Raw genomic sequence first — 19,013 nt, 5'->3', positions numbered from 1 at the left:
ACAAGATAAAGGTGCAGACCTAGGATATTTCTGGCCTTAGAGTAGAGAGATAAGAGCACATGGTGGACTATGCATTGGCTCTTAGAGTTTCTGCCCAGAAATGATACACACCACTTCGCTTCTACCCCCATTTCATTGGCCCAAACAAGTGACATAGCGAAGCCTGAGGTCAATGGGGCAGAGATTTATAATTTCTTCCAAGAAATGGATTCCTTGGAAGAGAAGATATTTTGAATGATAAAGCAGTCTAACACATTCTAAATTCATATCTCCAACTCTGATCTCAAGAACAAGGACAGATTTGCTTTATTCTTGTACACAAAAACCAACTCAAGAGCAGATTCAGACTGGACCACCTGGTAAACCAATAGCAACAAAGACTCTGGTCCTAATAGTTTCTTTGCCATCTTCTGAATAATGCTCCACAGAAAGGGACTGGCTAGTGGAACCCCTCCTAAGAAGAGCTAGTCTACAGTGTGGAGAAGGCAACCTCAGGGGCTCTCCATGGTTCTGAACACCACTGTCTGCTCAGAGCAGGGTAGTTTCTTTCATCCCTGGGACCCTGTCAACATCTTCAACACTTAAGATTGTTTTTATTTTTTTAAATGAAATATTGTCACATCACATGTGGTTGTAGAACAAACAGAACTATCCTACTGTGTATGAAATGCAAATACGTGTATCCGGGATTTTTTTTTTTCCTTAAGTAATGGAAAACCCCAATTCAACTTGCTTAAACAATCAAGAATTTGTAATCTCATATAACAAGAAGTGAGGGTAAGATAGATCAGGATCTGGCCAATTCAGGGCATCACAATAACATTGTCAATAATCCAGATTCTTCCCATCTTTCAGCCTGGCCATCCTCAGCATTTCAGCCTCATCCTCAAGTTAGGTCTCCTAATGGTCACAAAGTGGCTACCACAGTTCCAGACATTACATCCTCTTGGTAATGTCCAGAGAAAGAAAAGGGACAGAATCTTGCCATGTGTCCTTTTTTTCACCGAGGAAAACCTTTCCCAGGAATCCCCGGCAGACTTCCCTTCAAGCCCGACTAACATCCCATTAAAAATTGCAACCTGCCAAGTGCTCCTCATATCCAATACCCTGCTCCACGTTTCCCCCAGAGCACATATCACCTTCTAACATACCATAAATTTACTTATTTATGTTGTTGTTTGCTACCTGTCTCTCTCGCTGCTAGAATGTTAAGCTCCACCAGGGCTGGGATGTTTTGTTTACCTGTGTCCCAACACCCAAAATGGTGCCCTGCACATAGTAGGTGCATATTCAATATTTATTGAAAGTATGACTGTCACATTGGCCAGAACATGCTTCGGTCTAGATAATTTGCTGGCAAGGAACATGAGACAACTATGATTTGCTCAGAGCAAAGATACTTTGCTCACTTCATGGAGTGAGGCTGAGGACCACTTCCCCTGAAGGCTCAGGCCACAGCAAAGAGGAAGACTTAAAAAACAAAACAAAAAACTGAAGTGCTGTCAGGCCCCCATAATTTGTTATAATCCTCCAAAACCTATTTCATGTTATCTCCTTGTTTCCTTAAACCTCCAACCCCGCCTTCCTCCTCTTCATGGATGGCTTTGCTTCTTCCTCTGAAAACATGGAAGCCATAGAAGTCCCATGTGCTCCCATTACCAGCGTCCGGGCCGACGTACTCTGCTGTCCTCCTTTCTAAGCCCAACTTCTTTACTTGGGCCCTGGACCTTACCTCTTTCTCACTCAAGAGCACCCTCCACAATCCTTGCCCTTATCCTGCCTCATCACTTTTCCTCTGTGTATTTCTATAATTTCTATTAAAGAAATTTTATCTTAATTCCACATTCCCTCTAGCTACTACCCCATTTCTCTGAATCCCTGTATTAGTCAGGGTTCTCCAGAGAAACAGAACCAACAGGAGATATATCTACTTGTATATTATATAACTCAATTACATCTGCAAAGTCCCTTTCACCAAATAAGGTCACATTTACAGGTCCCAGGATTAGGACCTAGATATCTTTGAAGGCCATTATCAGCCTCCTACAGACAACCTTCACTCTACTATGCCCAGGTTGTGGAAAGGCTGGATTTCCTCCCCCCCTTTCCCCCCAGATATCTGTGTCTTTTCTCTCTGTCATCCCTCAACCTGCCTCTCACCCAAGCTTTGTGACAATACCTGAGTACGTGTTCTTCCTTCAGTAACAGGAAACTTGACTTTTCATCAGGCATATGGTTAACCTGAGTCAAGACTCAGCTTCTTGTGCACCACCTGTATCTAAGTTCAATATACAAAGCAGTACCATGTGGCACTTCTGGGAAGGGCTCTTAAAGGGTAAAGAAGTCCCTTCTTCTTCGCCCCACCCCCTCCCATCCTTCACCTGTTGTCTAGGATGTGGATATGAAAGATGGAGCTCAAGCAATCATCCTGGACCAGGAAGAGGAAGACACATATTGATGAAGGAGCAACAATATAAAAGAAGCTTGGGCCCTGATACTGGAGCCAGGCATCCACCTGGGGCTTGGGCATCCACCTCTCTTCATATAAGAGAGACGAATATTCTTCATTTATGGCAAACCTCAACACTAATTTGTGGTAGACAGACTAATGACACCTTCCCCCCCTCCAAATATGTCCATGTCCTAATCCCCAGTCCCCATGAATATGTTGTTACATGGCAAGGGGGAGTTAAGGTTGCAGTTGGAAGAACAGCTGCTTATCAGTTGTCCTCAAATAAGGAAGTTATCCTGGCTTATCTGTGTGAGTCCAAAGTAACCACAAAGATCCCTTAAAGTGGAAGAGGGAGCAGAAGAGGAAGTCAGAAGCAGAGAGAGGTTTGAAGATACTATGTCACTGGCTTTGAAGAAAGAAGGATCCATGAGTCGAGGAATGCCAAAAGCCTCTGGAAATCAGAAAATTCCAGAAAAATGGATTGTCCCCTGGAGACTCCAGAAGGAATGCAGCCCTGCCGACTCCTTAGTGCTAGCCCAAGGAAACCCATTTTGGAATTCTGACCTCCAGACCTATCAGATTATAAATCTGTGTGGTTTTAAACCACTAAGTTTGTAACTCTCATAGTAGCAATAGAAAACCAATGCATAATCGATCCAGGATTCTTACCCCAATTCTTTCTGTGTCTTTAAGGCCCTTGATTAATAATAATAATCAAAACCAACACCAACACTAACAGTTAACATACTGAGCACAATCTCAGCTTGCTCCACATATTACCTATGGAAGCCACACAACACTCCTACAAAAGGAAGTAGAAAACCTTACAGACAGATATGGGAAAAGACAAAAGGCTGAAAGTTAGCAAGCTAAACACCACCTCAAATGTTAGGACAAGAACAACACAAATTCAAAGAAAGTAAAATGGAAGAAAGAATAAAAACCAAATGCACAATAGAAACTAACACTATTTATTAATATTAATGAAATAAGATCAAACTAAAGGGAAAAATATACAATAGAGAGGATTGCAAAGCTAAATATCGATTATCATGGATAATTTGAAAAGACTAATAAAACTGTTGCAAGTATATCTTAAAACTGGTAAAGAAAAAAAAAAGAGAACGTATCAACGACCAATATAAGCGATAAGGAAACAAACTTCCTTTACGAGCCTCAAAGCTAGAGACTACAATCTTTTGCGTGTATTATCCCCACTTCACACAGGAGGGAGCTGAAGTTCACAGAGGTTGAGTAACGTGCCGAAGTTCATGGAGCATATAAATGACAGAGTTGGGATTTGAACACCGGGTCCAGCACTCCGGAACCTCCTACTTGATGAATCTCTGTGCTGTGGCGCCACCTCGCGAGCACTTCCAGCCTCCCCTAAATCACGTCCCCTCTCCGGGTTTAGCTTCGGGTTCCCACCGCCCACCCGCAGGGACACTTGAGGCAAAGATATTCCAGCCCCTAAGAGCTTCAGACTCCGCTTCTTCCACAGGCTTTCTTCTGAACTTTCATTTGCGTTTCTCTTTCAGTCTCAGCCACTGTCCTGCGTTCCCTCCCCACCACCCACCCCTCGCCCGGCCTCGCTCACCTCTGAATTCCTGCCACACCCTCTTGGTGGCAGGTTCCGGATTTGGAGCTGTATTCTTACTGTATCTGTCTCAACTGGGGTACAGTCTGTGGAGAGCCGCTTACTCAACAGCCCCCAGCACCTGGGGACTTGTAGGAAATGCAGAACCTGCAACCTCCCCAGACCTGCTGAATTGGAATCTGTATTTTAACAAGACCCTCCCCCACCACCACCCCCAGGTGATCTGCAGCACACTGAAGGTTGAGTACCTCTCGCCTAGACCACAAGGGGGCCCTGGGACCCAGGGAGACGGGAACAAGGTAGGGGTGTCTGAGAAAATGGTCTTCAGCCCTGTCCTCAAGTCAGATGATGACTGACGTATTGTCTATGTGGGAGAGTTCAAGTTCATTCCCAGCATTTGGGTTCCAGGCACTGTCTTATGAGGTTCCACCTGGGACCCCTAGAGAGGTCCTTCTTTCTTTTGCTTGTGGAATTTTTTTTTTACTCAAGAAAATTACATGAAATAAACTTTATAGGAGCTGAGCAAATTGAAGTATCAATGCAGAAAATTCTATATGTAATAAACAGCTAGTGACATACGAAGCCTCAGAAGACCAGTGGGTCGCAAACTGCAGCGCATGTTAGAATCACCAGGAGGGCGTGTGAAAATCCAGATTGTTGGGTCTCCACCACTAGAAGTTTTGATTCAGTAGCACTGGGGTGCGTCTGAGAATTTACATTTCTAACAAGTTCCCAGGAGATACTGATGCTGTAGGTCCAGGACCACACTCTGAGAACCCCTGTTTCCAAACCACACAGTTATGGCTGGTTTGGAGGGTCATATTAGCCCTTAAGAAATAGTCCCATTCAGTGACATCATTACAGAAGTGAAATTAATGAGTTCTGATGATCCAGTGTGAACTTACGTACTGATCTGAATATTTTCCTGTATTTATGCAACACACGTAGCATTTTTCATTTAAATTGTGTGCCATCTGTAATGTTGTTTACGTGGAAGTACTACCCTGATTAAGACTAATACTTTCTCTTTTCTTCCAGTGGCAATTCCACGTGTATACCAATCTCCTTTTTTATGGTCTGGTGAAAAATGTCGAATCAAGGTTGTGAGATCTGAAAAGAGGATTTTTTTTTCTTATTATACGAATCAAAATATATCAGTGGATTAAAAAAAAAACCCCTGCTATTCTTCCCACTTCATTCCCAGAGTCCTTTGAAATACCTCTGTTATAACTCTTCTCACACTGTGTTCAAATTATTGATTTACTGTCTGACTTTCTCAAGGGCTCATGGGTTCCTCAAGGGCAGGACATTCTTCCATTTGGAAAAAAAAAGTGTAATAAAGAGATATTTATTTTTCTACTATTTGTCCAGTTTGTGTGAATAAACAGTGAGAAAACTGTTTCGGGAGGAAGATGCCATGTTTGTGCCCATGCAGGCATGTCAGTGTTTTTGAGATTGAAGTTTTGTGGGGTGTAGGGTGGGTGTGATAGAGGGCTAGGGGCTTGTTGGTGGGGTACACTGTCTGGGACTATGCTTCTCTGGGACTGTGTAGGAAGCATGTGTCTACATTCAATGGGTACCGTTCTCTAGAATTCACCAGTGAGATTCAGTGACCTTCAGTGTCTGGGTGTGTGAACGGGGATCCCTCCCCCCTGCCCATGAGTGTGTCCCTGGATTGGGGATGCTGTGATCTCTGTGGGTTCTGACAGTGGCCATGTGCTGTGGCCCAGTAGGTCCTGTGTTCCTGTCCCTGGGTCTGCCTTCCTCTTAAGGTCTCCTTGCTATCCCACGTTGCCATCCATGTTTGAAGCTCAGGGCCCTTCTGGATGGGTGGGTCTCTACGTGACTGTGTCCAAGTGTGCTACACTTACCTGTCTCCATCAGAACCCAGGCCCTTGCAGAGCTGGGTGGGTGAGGACTCTGTGTCACTGAGGTCAAGGAGGCCCCCTGGGAAATTAGCGGCTGGAGATTAGATTTCATGGGGTCATGGGAGGAAAGGAGGGAGAAAGATCCAGGTCTGGTCTGGGGCAGGGCCAGGCCAAGGTCCAGGGTCTCAGAATTATTATAAGAATAGTCATAATAACTCCTTTTTATTGAGCACTTACCATGTGCCAGGCACTGTACTTCGTGCTTTATACAAGTTCTGACAATTAAGTTCGCAAACTTGTTGCACCGATGTTGCTAACCTTTTTGATACCAGAGGGATTGTTCATTATGAATTTGTACCAACTGGACAGTTAGCCAAGTTTACTATTTGGAAGTGCTGAAAAGGCTGCGTGAAAAAGTTAGACGACCTGAACTTTTCGCCAACAATTCAAGGCTCTTGTATCACGACAATGCACCAGCTCACATGGCACTGTCTGTGAGGGAGTTTTTAGCCAGTAAACAAGTAACTGTATTGGAACACCCTCCCTACTCACCTGATCTGTCCCCCAATGACTTCTTTCTTTACCCGAAGATAAAGGAAATATTGAAATGAAGACATTTTGATCACATTCAGGACATCAAGGGTAATACGACGACAGCTCTGATGGCCATTCCAGAAAAAGAGTTCCAAACTTGCTTCGAAGGGTGGACTAGGCACTGGCATCGGTGCATAGCTTCCCAAGGGGAGTACTTCAAAGGTGACCGTAACGATATTCAGCAATGAGGTATGTAGCACTTTTTCTAGGATTAGTTCATGAACTTAATTGTCACACCTTGTATTTATATTTATGCTGTTGTTTTATCCAATATGACATATTAAGTATATTTATAAATAACAACTATGTGAGTTGTTCATGTTTATGAATACTTTATATCTGTTATAAATTATTTTATAATATAAATTGATTTTATATTATCATTTTCTATTTATATTATCATATTCTATTATCCCATTGAAGATAGGAAGAAACTTGAAGCTCAGAGAAGTGAATTAATTTGCCCAAGGTCACACAGTAAGCGAGGTCACTCAGGAAGATGATCCAGTCAGAATTTGAACCCACTTCTGTGTTTCCAGCTTTTGGCTCTTTCCAGGCATTGCCATTACCCTGGTCAAGATGGAAGACAGAAGCTGAGGGGACAGTAAGGAGTAGGATTAGCTGAATGACGTTGGATGATAACAAATTGTTATTGATGCTGTGTTGTGCCGGTTTACATTTATTGAGCCCTTATCGTGTGCCAGGTACCACGCTAAGGGCTTTCATAATAATAATGATGGCAAATGCTCCTATGGCACTTAGTGAGGGTCCTACTCTAAGTGCCGCTATGTGGATTAATCCATTCACTCTCTCTGGGGTGGGTACCACTGTTGTCTCCATGAGACCCAGAGGTGGAAGTATATGCGAAAGTTCATGGAGGAGCTAGGATTTGGTCCCAGACAGCCTGGCTGCATAGACTGTTCCTTTAACCCTCAAACTTTCTATTATCCCTTATAATCTTCACAATAATCCTATAGTATAGAAGAAAATATTACCCATTTCACAGATGAAAAACTGAGGCCCAGACTTTGACTCACCTGTAGAGCCAGAAACTTGAACTACTGTCTGTCTGAGCAGCTCATCCACACTCTTGACCCTGTTCTTGTCTGGCAGGAGTCCAGGAACTCCAAAGAGCCTCTGAAGGGCTTTGGCCAGGCTCCCAGATGCCCAGGTCCCTGTCCCACGCTGACATCCCAGCCTCCCTCCCCTTCCTGTGTTGCTCCCTAATTTTTCCTTTGGCTTGTGTTATTTCTGCTTATTGATTGGTGAGTGTTCATTGCATGTTACAAGAACTGTCCATTTCCCCCCAGATTAGATTTGGGTTTGTTTTTTGCTCATCAAAGGTTTTATACGTTTCAATAGATACTCTTTATTTTATACATTCAAGATTTCTAGCCTTTTGGAAAATCTCCTGGTTCCTAGACAGGGATAGTGAGGGGTAACAGCCTCCTCTTCCCTCCCTGTCCCCCTCCTAGGCTTCATTTTCTTGGAGTGTGGGGGGGGGAGGGTTGTTTGATATCTTCTTGTCAATTTGTAACCACTCTTTATATATGATAGCTGTGTCCCCCAAGTCTTTTGTACATTGCCTTACAAGTGTTTTTTAAGTGCTATACAAGTAGGTCTATCTCATATTTCACAGATTCTGGGTTTCCAACCGTGATTAGGAAGATCTCCTGCTCCTGAGGGGAGAGCGGGAGAGGGGCGCTCCTCCTCATCTTTTCTGCCTCACCCTTCCCCTCAGGGCCCCTCTCATCTCCAGCTTCTTTCCCAAGGTCTTGGGACCTGCTCTGCCTGGAGGCCCAGCTCCCCCTCCCACTTTCCCCTCCCTCAGCCTTTCCTTATGTGGAGGGAGGATTGTTCCATTTCTTGTCAATTTTTTGAGTTCTTCCCACCTGTACCTATTAACCCTGTTACCCTCTGCATTGCAAGTGATTAGCCCTCAAGTCCTATTAAGTCCTGTTTATTGACTTCCTTTATAAGGTTGTTTGCCACATAAAATCTTAACCTGCTAAAGTTTATCCAAATATGTCCATCTTGTATTTATCGGTTGTGGGTTTCCTATCTGGGTTATGAAGGTCTTCTGGCACCTGGGGGAGGGGGAGCCCTCCCCCAGTCCTTATCTGGCAGCTTCTCCCTTCCCACGGGTCAGGAGCTTAAAAGCGTGCAGGGGCTCGGCCCTGCAAGTGTCGCCATGTCTCCGCTCTACTCACTGCTGCTGGTCCTGCCCTTGGCCCTGGTGGCCATCCCTGGCATCCAAGGAGCCTGCCCAACTGCTGCCGAACTCAAGAACCCCAACGGGACGCGGACGTGTGCCAGGCTCTACGACAAAAGTGACCCCTACTACGAGAACTGCTGCGGGGGCGCCGAGCTGTCTATTGAACCGGGCGCTGACCTGCCCTTCCTGCCCTACAGCTGGACGAACGTGGTCTCCTCGCTTGTGGTGGGCCAGCGCTGCGAGCTCACCGTGTGGTCCCGCCGCGGCAAGGGCGGCAAGTCGCGCAGGTTCTCCGCAGGCGCCTACCCGCGTCTCGAAGAGTACCGCCGGGGCATCTTTGGCCACTGGTCCAACGCCATCTCCTCCGTCTACTGCAGGTGCCCCCTTGCCCGTGCCCCAGGGTGCACATCTGTGTTCAGAGCTCCAAACCTAACACCCAGGCCCCAGCCCCACCTGCCCCTCTGTGCTTGCCCAGACCTTTGAGCCCCTGACTCAAATGAGGAGTCCCTAGAATCAGTCCTGGAGGTCCCCTTTCTCACCCGCACCCCCTCCCGCCATTCCATACCCCTTGGATCTCTCAGACCCCTTGGGATTCCCAGACTCAGAAGCTGACCCAATCCCCGACCCTCCATTCTGAGAGCACCCCCTTCCGACTTTCCTGAATCCCCACCTGCCTACCCACCCACAGCTGCATTCTTCAGGGAGAGCCAACTAACTTTGGAGTTGCCAAGCCTAGCTTAGGGATTGGGAGCCATCAACACCCCCACGTTGAAGCCCCCAGAACCAAAGCCAGTTCTCTGCCTCCCAAAATCATCAGATTCCAGAGCTCCCAGAACTCAAGACCCCAGACCCAGTTCTAGGAACACCCTATCTAGCCCTCATCCTCTCCACCCACCTAGAGACCCTTTAGATGAGCCTCTCCTCTGCCTTGGAAACCAGTCCCAGAGCCCCTGTTAAAGTTCTAGAGCCCCCAGACCCAACTTTGGAGACCCCTGAGCCCACCCTGCCATCATGTGTCCAAGCTTATAGACCCTAGATCTATCCATAGCACCCTCCAAAACCACCCCACCTGCCCTTCTCCCCCAAGAGCCCCCAACCCTAAACTCCCAGGCTAGGACACCTTGCTCCTGAAGTTGGGGCCCAGCCCCAGCCCCCCACCTTATCTCTGGTTTCTAGAACCCCCACACCCTGGGTCGCTGAGCCCCTGGCACTCTCTCCCTGGTGATAATTTTTTATTCTGTTGCAGATGCTACTGATGCCTCACAGGTTCCTCATCTCCAGCCCCCCCAGAGTGCTGAGCCCCCCACCTGGCCTTGTGTCAGGGGCCTGCGGAAGGCCCCAAGTCCCAAAAGGAGCGAGCTTTCTGCCTGCACCCCACTCTGCTTTCCCTGCAATACAGTCCTTTTGAACTTGTCCCTGTCTGCCATCTGACTGTGCTTGGGACCCAAGTCCACACAGGATAGGGGCAGGATGGGGAAGAGAGCAGGGTAGTCAGATGTGGATCAGCCCATACGGGGGACAATGCTGTGGATGGCGACACTCCTAGATAGATTCTGGCATGGATTTATATGTGCACAAAGACACATCCATAAGACGTGGTAGCATGAAAAGGTACTGCTGGCTGATTGTTAAACACTATGCTTCCAAAACTTTTTGGTAGATAACCCCTGAGTGCCCCCTAGCTGTTCTGGCCTGCCAGGTAACTCCAGAGTCAGGATTCAGCCCTGGGACAGCAGGAGGCCTTCAAGGAGCTGCCTCAGGCGAGGGCCAGGGCCGGGGTCTGACGTGGGATCTGGCCAGAGACCAGGACTTATGGGTTATTAAATACTTTCAATCCTTCCCTCCGCAACACATGGAGGACACTTTAGTTCGAATTTGCATATTTCTGCAAATTTGAATTTGCAATTTGTTCCCAGCCCCCCTCTCCCCAGGCATGAGGGCCCTTGATGGAAACCTGGGTTTGGGGACCCTGGCGGAGTTAGAGAAGAAATGAAGGTTTTGGGAGAAGGAGAGGTGTGGGGACAGCTCTGGGGGGAGTGACAAACGGGATGGAGGGAGGAGGGGAATTCAGGGAGATTCTGAGAATTAAGAAATATGGGAAATGAGGTAGGTGGAGATGCTAAGAAGCCATAAATTGGGGCTATGTGAAGAGATCAGAGGTCAAAGGAGGTGCAAAACGTAGAGCGGTTATGAGGTGCTCGAGGGTCAGGATTAGAGGATGTGCGAATGGGATATGAACTCCGTGAAGTTCTAAGGAGTAAAGATCGGGGAAATACTCAACATCCTTGGGCACATTCATTCAGTCAACAAGAATTTATTGAGTACCTACTGCCAAGCACTGACTCAGGAAGAATGGCCCCTGCCTTTCTGGAGCCCAGAGAGTTCAGGTGAGATGCCACAGAGTCAGACATTCAAGGATGTATGCATATGTCAAATGAGAAGCCAAGGACCAGGCAGGATCAAGGGGGCCTAGGTGGTGGTAAGTGATTAGGGAGAAGTGGAGGTGCCATGCAGGTATTAAGGGAACAGGGTGTACTGAGCATCAGGGAAGTGCTAAGAGAACGTGGCAGTGCTAAAGGGTCAAGGAGGTGCTAAGAGTTAAGGACTTCTAAGGGTTAGGTTGGTGCTAAGGGTCAGGGAGGTGCTAGGGGTCAGGGAGGTGCTAAGGGTCAGGGAGGTGCTAGGGGTCAGGGAGGTGCTAGGGGTCAGGGAGGTGCTAAGGGTCAGGGAGGTGCTAGGGGTCAGGGAGGTGCTAAGGGTCAGGGAGGTGCTAAGGGTCAGGGAGGTGCTAAGTGTTAGGTTGGTGCTAAGGGTCAGGGAGGTGCTAGGGGTCAGGGAGGTGTCAAGGGTCAGGGAGGTGCTAGGGGTCAGGGAGGTGCTAGGGGTCAGGGAGGTGCTAGGGGTCAGGGAGGTGCTAAGTGTTAGGTTGGTGCTAAGGGTCAGGGAGGTGCTAGGGGTCAGGGAGGTGCTAGGGGTCAGGGAGGTGCTAAGGGTCAGGGAGGTGCTAGGGGTCAGGGAGGTGCTAGGGGTCAGGGAGGTGCTAAGGGTCAGGGAGGTGCTAGGGGTCAGGGAGGTGCTAAGGGTTAGGTTGGTGCTAAGGGTCAGGGAGGTGCTAGGGGTCAGGGAGGTGCTAGGGGTCAGGGAGGTGCTAAGTGTTAGGTTGGTGCTAAGGGTCAGGGAGGTGCTAGGGGTCAGGGAGGTGCTAAGGGTCAGGGAGGTGCTAGGGGTCAGGGAGGTGCTAGGGGTCAGGGAGGTGCTAAGGGTCAGGGAGGTGCTAGGGGTCAGGGAGGTGCTAAGGGTCAGGGAGGTGCTAGGGGTCAGGGAGGTGCTAAGGGTTAGGTTGGTGCTAAGGGTCAGGGAGGTGCTCAGGGTCAGGGAGGTGCTAGGGGTCAGGGAGGTGTCAAGGGTCAGGGAGGTGCTAAGGGACCAGGAAGTGCTAAGGGCTAAGAGGGGTGTCAAGGGGGTAGATAGACAAGACAAGGGTGAGAAGAGGCGTGGAGCCAGCCAGTCACTCCCTGAACTGCACAGACACGGAGGAGTCAGTCACCCTTGTCCGTCGCAGCCCACCAGGCTCCCTCCGGTTCTTTGTCTTGTGTAGGAAGTGGACGAAGCGCACACCAGGGCCATACTGGCGGAATACGTGGGACACCTGTGGTCGTACCCGGGATTAGAAAGAAGCCCTTATTAGGGAACTACGAGCCCTGCTCTCCTCCCCTTTCCCTCTGTGAGGTCTTGGGATGTGAACACAAGTCTGGGGGTGGTGGCTGGGGAAGGGAGTGTCACCTGGATCCAGCAGCCTGGGGAACCTCTCCTTGAGGTCCGGGGGGCCACATGGTGCTGTGCAATGACTGTGTGGCGATCAGCTGCCAGCAGCCAGACGTGCAGCTCATAGACACACACGTCCAGCCGGCTGTCCTCGTACCTGGGGGTGGGGTCCAGGCCTTCAGTTGCCACCATAGCCCAAACATCCTCACCCCAACCTCTAACCCTAATCGCAATTCAACACACACTCACTGGCACCACTCTGTGCACTTGGGCTGGGTGGTGCTGGTAACACAGCAGTGATCAAGATAGCCCATGCCCTGCCTTCATGGGATTCATAGTCCCGGGGAGAGGCAGACCTGTCTGTCACCAGGCAGTGACCACCGGGAATGGTCAGGGTCAGGATGGGGGAAGTCCGGGGCACTGTGGCATAACACCTCTGACCCAGCTTGGGGGTGGTCAGGGAAGGCTTCCTGGTGGAGCCATGTGTAACTGATTCCTGAAGGATAAGGAGGAATTTGTCTCAAGAACAGAGGAGGAAGGAATAGCCTTGGGCCTGGCACTTCTCCAAAACTGAAAGTGTCAGAGAGAAGAGGCCAGAGAGGTGGGCAGGGCTAGAGGGTCCTTGTGGGGATCCCAGACCAAAGGGGAGCACAGGGTGGATCTGGGGCTTTGGGGACCTGGTAGGGCAGAGGCACATACCAGTCCATGACCGTGATGTCTGGCTGCTCATCATCAAGCAGCTCCTCCCAGAGGCCCTCGGCCAGCAGATTCACGCACTGCTGCTTCACAGTCCAGCTGTGAGAGAGAGCACAGGGCAGGTGGGCTCTGGGACCGCTACCATTCTTGGGCATCTCCCAGGTTGGCCTGACCCCAGGGAGCAGGAAACCCTGATTATGGTATCCTCATATGAGGGTACCCACGTATGGGTGCTGAGTGTTCACTTGGCTCCTTACAGTCTTGGTTCCCACTATTCCCTGGGAGGGCGACACATTCTGAACCCTGTGTTTCACATGGGGAAACCAAGGCTCAAGAAGGGAAGCAATTTACTCAAGGTCAAGCAGCAAAGAAGTGGCAGAGCTGGCATCCCATCCCGGGACATGTATGACTCCGAGCCCCTGAGTTACACCAGCTAGCTCACTCACTGTGTAGAAGCGGGGCTCGGTTTCATCTAGACAGATGGAGGCCTTGGGGAATGTCTCCCTCCCAGGGAAAGAAATTGAAAAGAGGAACAAATAACAGCTGCGTTTTAGTGAACACCTACTACGTGCAAGCCAGACTCGGCCAGACCCTATCCTATGTGTTTTATGAGCATTCTTTCTGATGACTAACCCTGTTTACAGAGCAGGAAACTGAGGCCAAGAGGCAAAGTCAGTTTCTCTAGGTCCCACATCAATGAAGTCAGCAGGAGAGACTCGAACGCAGGCCACCCTGGTCCTAGCCACTCACCTGAGGTTATGCAGGAGCTTCTCAGTCTTAATGTACCACCCGTGGAAGTTGCCTGCCACATGGAGGGGCAAAGAGTTAGAAGGTGCCCATTCTCCAGCACCACCCCCTCCTCCTTGGCCCAGCCACCAAGCACTCACCCAGAGTGTCCAGGGGCTGCTGTGTGGGACCGGTAGGCGGTGCTGGCTCATAAATGTTGATGCCTGAAACGGGCAGTGGATGGAGCCTCAGACGGGCTGAAGCTGCCCCCCCCCCCATCCTCCCGGCTCTTTACCCCCAGGGCTCCTCTGGAGGGGCAGGAATCTGTGCCCCACCTGCCAGGCCAGACCAGCCTAGCAGGGATGAATGAGTCAGGGCCCAAGGACAGAGAAAGTCCTAGGGGAAAGGGACCATGCCGGAATGGAGGGCTTTCTGGTGAGACAAAAACAGGGACAGAGAGGAGCCAAGAGAAAGAGACTTAGAACATAAGCAGAGGGAAGGAGGGAAGGAGAGACCCACGGTGAGACAAAGAGACACAGGGAGAGATAGAGGCACAGGACACAAAGACAGATAGAGACAGAGATGCAGCCTGGGACCAAAAGAGAGACGCAAGGAGACAGAGAGAGGAGGCACAAATGACAGAAAAAGAGACAGAGAGAAACAAAGAGACAGAGACAGAAACAGAGATAGAAAGACAAGGAAACGGACGGTCTGGGTAAGGGAGCATGAGGGAGGACAGAGCCGGTGGTGTCGCCCTGGCGGGCGCTCCGCCGTCCGCTCCGCCGTCCGCACCTTCGGGGTTAGGCGAGCGGAGCAAGTTGCGGTAGAGCGGCCGCCGCAGGAAGAGTAGCTTCCAGGTGAGACCCGGTGGCAGCTCCAGGCTCCCGCCCGGCGGCCTCCACTCCTCCATCAGCAGCTGCCGCGCGTGGGCCTCGGATGGCTGCTCCAGCGTGGGGGGCCCAGGCTTCTCCGGGGTCGAAGGCGTTGGCGGCGACGGCGGTGGGGGCGGCGACGGCGGCTCCTGGGGGCTCGCGGGCTCTTTGGTCTCCATCCCGCCGTCGAGCGCGTGTCGGTCCCTCACCTCCTCCATCCGTCGGGTGTCGGCGACTGTCCCAGCTCCTTCACTGGGCTTGTGTTAACTGGGGGCGGGACGGGGCGGGGCGCTCCAGCTGTCGTTTAAGAAGGGTGTGTTGAGGGAAGGATCCGGCCCCCCAGGCCCTCCTCCGTCAGACCTAGATGTCCAGGTCCTCTCCTTTAGGACCCAGGAGTCCAGGCCACCAGCCCCTCCCTCAGACCCAGGAGCCCAGAGCCCCAACCCTTCCTCAGTTTCCCAAGCCTCCTGCCCCAATTTCCCCAGGGCGAGCTGAGATCCCAAGCACTGGCCCGGGAGAGGGGTGTGACAAATAAGTTAATGCCAGGGCTCCCTGCTCTCTAATGAGGCTCATCCACCTCTTTAAGATCTGGCCTGGCAAGACGAAAAGGTTAATTAATGAAGACCCCTCCCTCAGCAAAGGAGGTGGGGGTAGAGGAGAGAGATCCTGCCTCTGCTACTTCCTCCTCTGCCCTTACCTGGGTCACACCCTTAGGACCCTGACATTTCCTGTTCTAGAAACCAATGTGAGGGGGTGGAGGGCAGAGAGAGACCCTGAGCCAGAGACTGGGAGTCACAGAGATAGGGGACCACAGGGAGACACTAAGATAGCAGCTGGGAGGGAAGCAGCAACCCCACCTGGATTTTTGGGGTGTCTGTACCCCTTCCTGGGGCTGAGGCAGACGGCACAGGCTGCCAAAGCCTCCTCCTTCAGAGGTCACGGGGAGTTCGGAGTGAGGGATGATGGGGCGACGGTGGGGACAGGAGGTCTGGGTGCGGAGGAAGTGGGGTGGCGGAGAAACCTGTAGAGCCAGATGGCCACGCCACATCCCACACTTGGCCCAGGTGAGCACAGGCGCAGAGTTCCCCACGGATTACAGCTACCACAGTGAGTGCTTTCTGCTTGCTAGGAGCTGGTCTAAGTGCTTACAAGTTCATTTCATCCTCTAAGATGATAAGGAGGGAGGTGCTGCTAATTTTAAAGGAAAGGTAACAGCAAAGGTTGTACAGCTGTGTGCTGCTGGATGCCCTCCGGCCCCGGCTCGCCTGCACACCAATCCTGCTTGGAGTGCTGCTGTTATCCCCATTTCACAGATGAGAAAAGAAGCCACGCTCACAGGCCCAGTCCCTTACTGCCCCCAGATAACCCCACGGGCTTCCACAGGCACTTCCTGCCCCAGATTCTCGGAGAGACACATGCTGCAGACGCTCGGAGTTGAGCTCACACCCCAGTGATGATGCTCGTGTAATTGAGGGCTGCCTGTGTGCCAGGCATTGTCCTAAGTTCTTTAGGTGGGGTAGTTAATTCAATCAACACCCCCTCCCTAGGAAGAGATGCTATTGCTATACCCATTTTGCAGATGAGAAAACTGAGGTGCAGAGGGGTCTAGTAACTCATGCAAGGTTACATAACTGGTATGTGGCAAATTGGATACACAGAGCCTCAGATGAGATACACAGGGACACAGATTCAACTCGCCCCCAGGGAGAAACACAGAAGCAGATAGGAGATAATGTCATATTTACTGAGTGTCTTTCTTTAACTCACTGAACCTCACAACAACTCCAGGAGATGGAACTGGTAATAGTAACTCCATTCACAGATCAGAGGCAAGAGGGGTGAAATGATTTGTCTTGGGAAAGTTGGGAATTAGCCAGGTTTCTGGGAGGCAGGGAGGACCCATGGGAGGGAACAGCCCAACTAATGCATACCACAGCCTAGCCCCACTGCACTCGGAAGTCCAAGGAGATACCCAAATACTCGTAGAGCCCTCAACACATGCACAACTGCACAACTGGAGACACTCCCCCAGACACAACAAGCACACAAACCCACACCTGTATCTGGTCACCTGCCCACCTGTCGTCATTGGAAGTGAAGGAGAAGAAAGGCGCAGAGCCAGAGCAAGAGTGTGGCGAGTGGAGTCAGAGTTGTCCCCAGGTCAGAATCCAGGGCAGGGAGTGGGCAGAAGCCAGAGGCCTAAAAATAAGGACAGGGGAGAGGCCGCAGAGTAGAAGTCAACACGCTTCCTCTTCCTGCTCACGGCCTGCTATGGTTTACACACACACACACACACACACACACACACACACACACACACACACACACGGCAGCCAAGGGGTCTTGTGAAAGCCTAAACCCAACCATTCACTCCCCCACTTAAACCCTCCAGGGCTCCCCATTGCCCTCAGGAGAAAAGCCCCAGCTCTCTGGCTGGCATTTGAGGCCCTGGTCCTTGTCCTGTGACTTGTTCTCTCCCATCTCAGGGATTTTGCTCATGGGGTTCTTTTCACCTGGAATGCCCTGCCTGCTCACCCACATCCCTATACTCACAGGTTCCCAAACATCAGATTCACCCAGGGGGTTTATTTAAAATATGCATTTTCGAGCCCCACTCCAAGGAGTTTGATTTAGTCCCTCTGGCCCCCAGAATCTAAAATTTAAGAAGAACTCACCCCCACATTCCTATTATGAGAAACATTTTTTACCTAAATCTCAGAGATCCAGGAACAGAACTGGGGCCCTGTAAAGCCAAGTGGCTTTCAACATTCCATCTCAAACGCTCCACCTTTCAAGTGGTAAAGGTCCCGCTGTGGGGACTTGACCTCTGACAGGCTATTTTCCAAACAGGCCAAAGCCTGGGTGACCAACATGTCACCCTTCCCCAAAGCCACACTTCACATGTCATGAAATGTTAAAAAGCATGAGTGATGGTGTGACCATGTTGGGAAACAATTTGACAATTTCTTATAAAACCGACTATGTTTCGCCCTACCACCTAGCGATTCCACTCCTAGGATGTAGCCCCAAGAAGGGAAAGGATGTGTCCTCACAGAGATCTGCACATGCACTTTCTCATGATGCAGTTGACCCTTGAAGAACACAGGTTTGAACTGCATCGGTCTACTTATACATGGTTTTTCTTTTCCATAAATTACTGGAAATTACTTTCTCTTCCTTATGATTTTCTTAATAAGTTTCTTTCCTCTAGCTTACTTTATTGTAAGAATACAGTATTTAGTACATACAAGGTCTGACAATCAAGTTTGCAAACTTACTGCAACAATGTTGCTAACCTTTTTTTGATAGCAGAGGGATTATTCATTATGAGTTTGTACCAACTAGACAAACAGTTAACCAAGTTTACTAGTTAACCAAGTGCTGAAAAGACTGCATGAAAAAGTTAGACGACCTGAACTTTTCGCCAACAATTCATGGCTCTTGCATCACGACAATGCACCAGCTCACACGGCACTGTCTGTGAGGGAGTTTTTAGCCAGTAAACAAATAACTGTATTGGAACACCCTCCCTACTCACCTGATCTGTCCCCCAATGACTTCTTTCTTTACTTGAAGATAAAGGAAATATTGAAAGGAGGACATTTTGATGACATTCAGAACATCAAGGGTAATACGACGACAGCTCTGATGGCCATTCCAGAAAAAGAGTTCCAAACTTGCTTCGAAGGGTGGACTAGGCACTGGCATCGGTGCATAGCTTCCCAAGGGGAGTACTTCGAAGGTGACCGTAGTGATATTCAGCAACGAGGTATGTGGCACTTTTTCTAGGATGAGTTTGCGAACTTAATTGTCCGTCCTCGTACAAAATATGTGTTAACTGACTGTTTATGTTATCAATAAGGCTTCTGGTCAACAGTAGGCTATTAGTAGTTAAGTTTTGGGGGAGTCAGAGTTATATGTAGATTTTTGACTGTGGGGGGGGTTGGCACCCCTCATCCCTGTGTTGTTCACGGGTCAACTGTAGCTCCAAATCAGAATGACACGTGTCCATCAACAGGTGAATGGTTAACGTAGCCACTCCATCCATACCACGGAATACTCGGAGTAAGGAAAAGGCCTGAGCTATCGAAACATGCAACCACATGGGTTAAACTAAAATTGTCCTGTAGAGTGACAAAGGCCAGGCAAAAAAAACAAAAGAGCACATATTGTGTGATTCCATTTATATCAAATTCTGGAAAAGGCAACAGTAACCTAGAGTTAAAGA

General features: G+C 49.7%; 2 protein-coding genes across 2 annotated transcripts; one reads left to right on the top strand and one right to left on the bottom strand.

Moving 5' to 3' along the window:
- Positions 1 to 8,702: 8,702 nt before the first annotated feature.
- Positions 8,703 to 10,108, top strand: SYCN (syncollin). The gene is made up of 2 exons (XM_033129331.1): positions 8,703 to 9,103; positions 9,973 to 10,108. The coding sequence occupies exons 1-2, from the start codon at positions 8,703 to 8,705 to the stop codon at positions 9,980 to 9,982; spliced, it is 411 nt and encodes a 136-aa protein (XP_032985222.1). The 3' UTR covers positions 9,983 to 10,108.
- A 1,992-nt stretch (positions 10,109 to 12,100) lies between these two features.
- On the bottom strand, positions 12,101 to 15,045 carry NCCRP1 (NCCRP1, F-box associated domain containing). Its single transcript, XM_033128815.1, has 6 exons — positions 14,706 to 15,045; positions 14,075 to 14,137; positions 13,938 to 13,989; positions 13,191 to 13,286; positions 12,510 to 12,648; positions 12,101 to 12,375 (listed from the first exon to the last, which is right to left on the bottom strand). The coding sequence occupies exons 1-6, from the start codon at positions 15,001 to 15,003 to the stop codon at positions 12,235 to 12,237; spliced, it is 789 nt and encodes a 262-aa protein (XP_032984706.1). The 5' UTR covers positions 15,004 to 15,045; the 3' UTR covers positions 12,101 to 12,234.
- Positions 15,046 to 19,013: the final 3,968 nt, after the last annotated feature.

Source organism: Rhinolophus ferrumequinum, chromosome 15, assembly GCF_004115265.2.
Source record: "Rhinolophus ferrumequinum isolate MPI-CBG mRhiFer1 chromosome 15, mRhiFer1_v1.p, whole genome shotgun sequence".
Classification (NCBI taxonomy): domain Eukaryota; kingdom Metazoa; phylum Chordata; class Mammalia; order Chiroptera; family Rhinolophidae; genus Rhinolophus; species Rhinolophus ferrumequinum.
This window is presented reverse-complemented; position numbering and strand designations above follow the sequence as displayed.

What these genes read in the sequence shown, in the direction of transcription:
- SYCN (XM_033129331.1), top strand. Translation starts at nt 8,703, where the DNA reads ATGTCTCCGCTCTACTCACTGCTGCTGGTCCTGCCCTTGGCCCTGGTG.
- NCCRP1 (XM_033128815.1), bottom strand. Translation starts at nt 15,003, where the DNA reads ATGGAGGAGGTGAGGGACCGACACGCGCTCGACGGCGGGATGGAGACC. An exon ending in GCAGCCCCTGGACACTCTGG is followed by an intron (nt 13,990 to 14,074) that starts GTGAGTGCTTGG and finishes TCCATGTGGCAG; the next exon opens with GCAACTTCCACGGGTGGTAC. An exon ending in CCCCAGGCTGCTGGATCCAG is followed by an intron (nt 12,376 to 12,509) that starts GTGACACTCCCT and finishes GTACGACCACAG; the next exon opens with GTGTCCCACGTATTCCGCCA.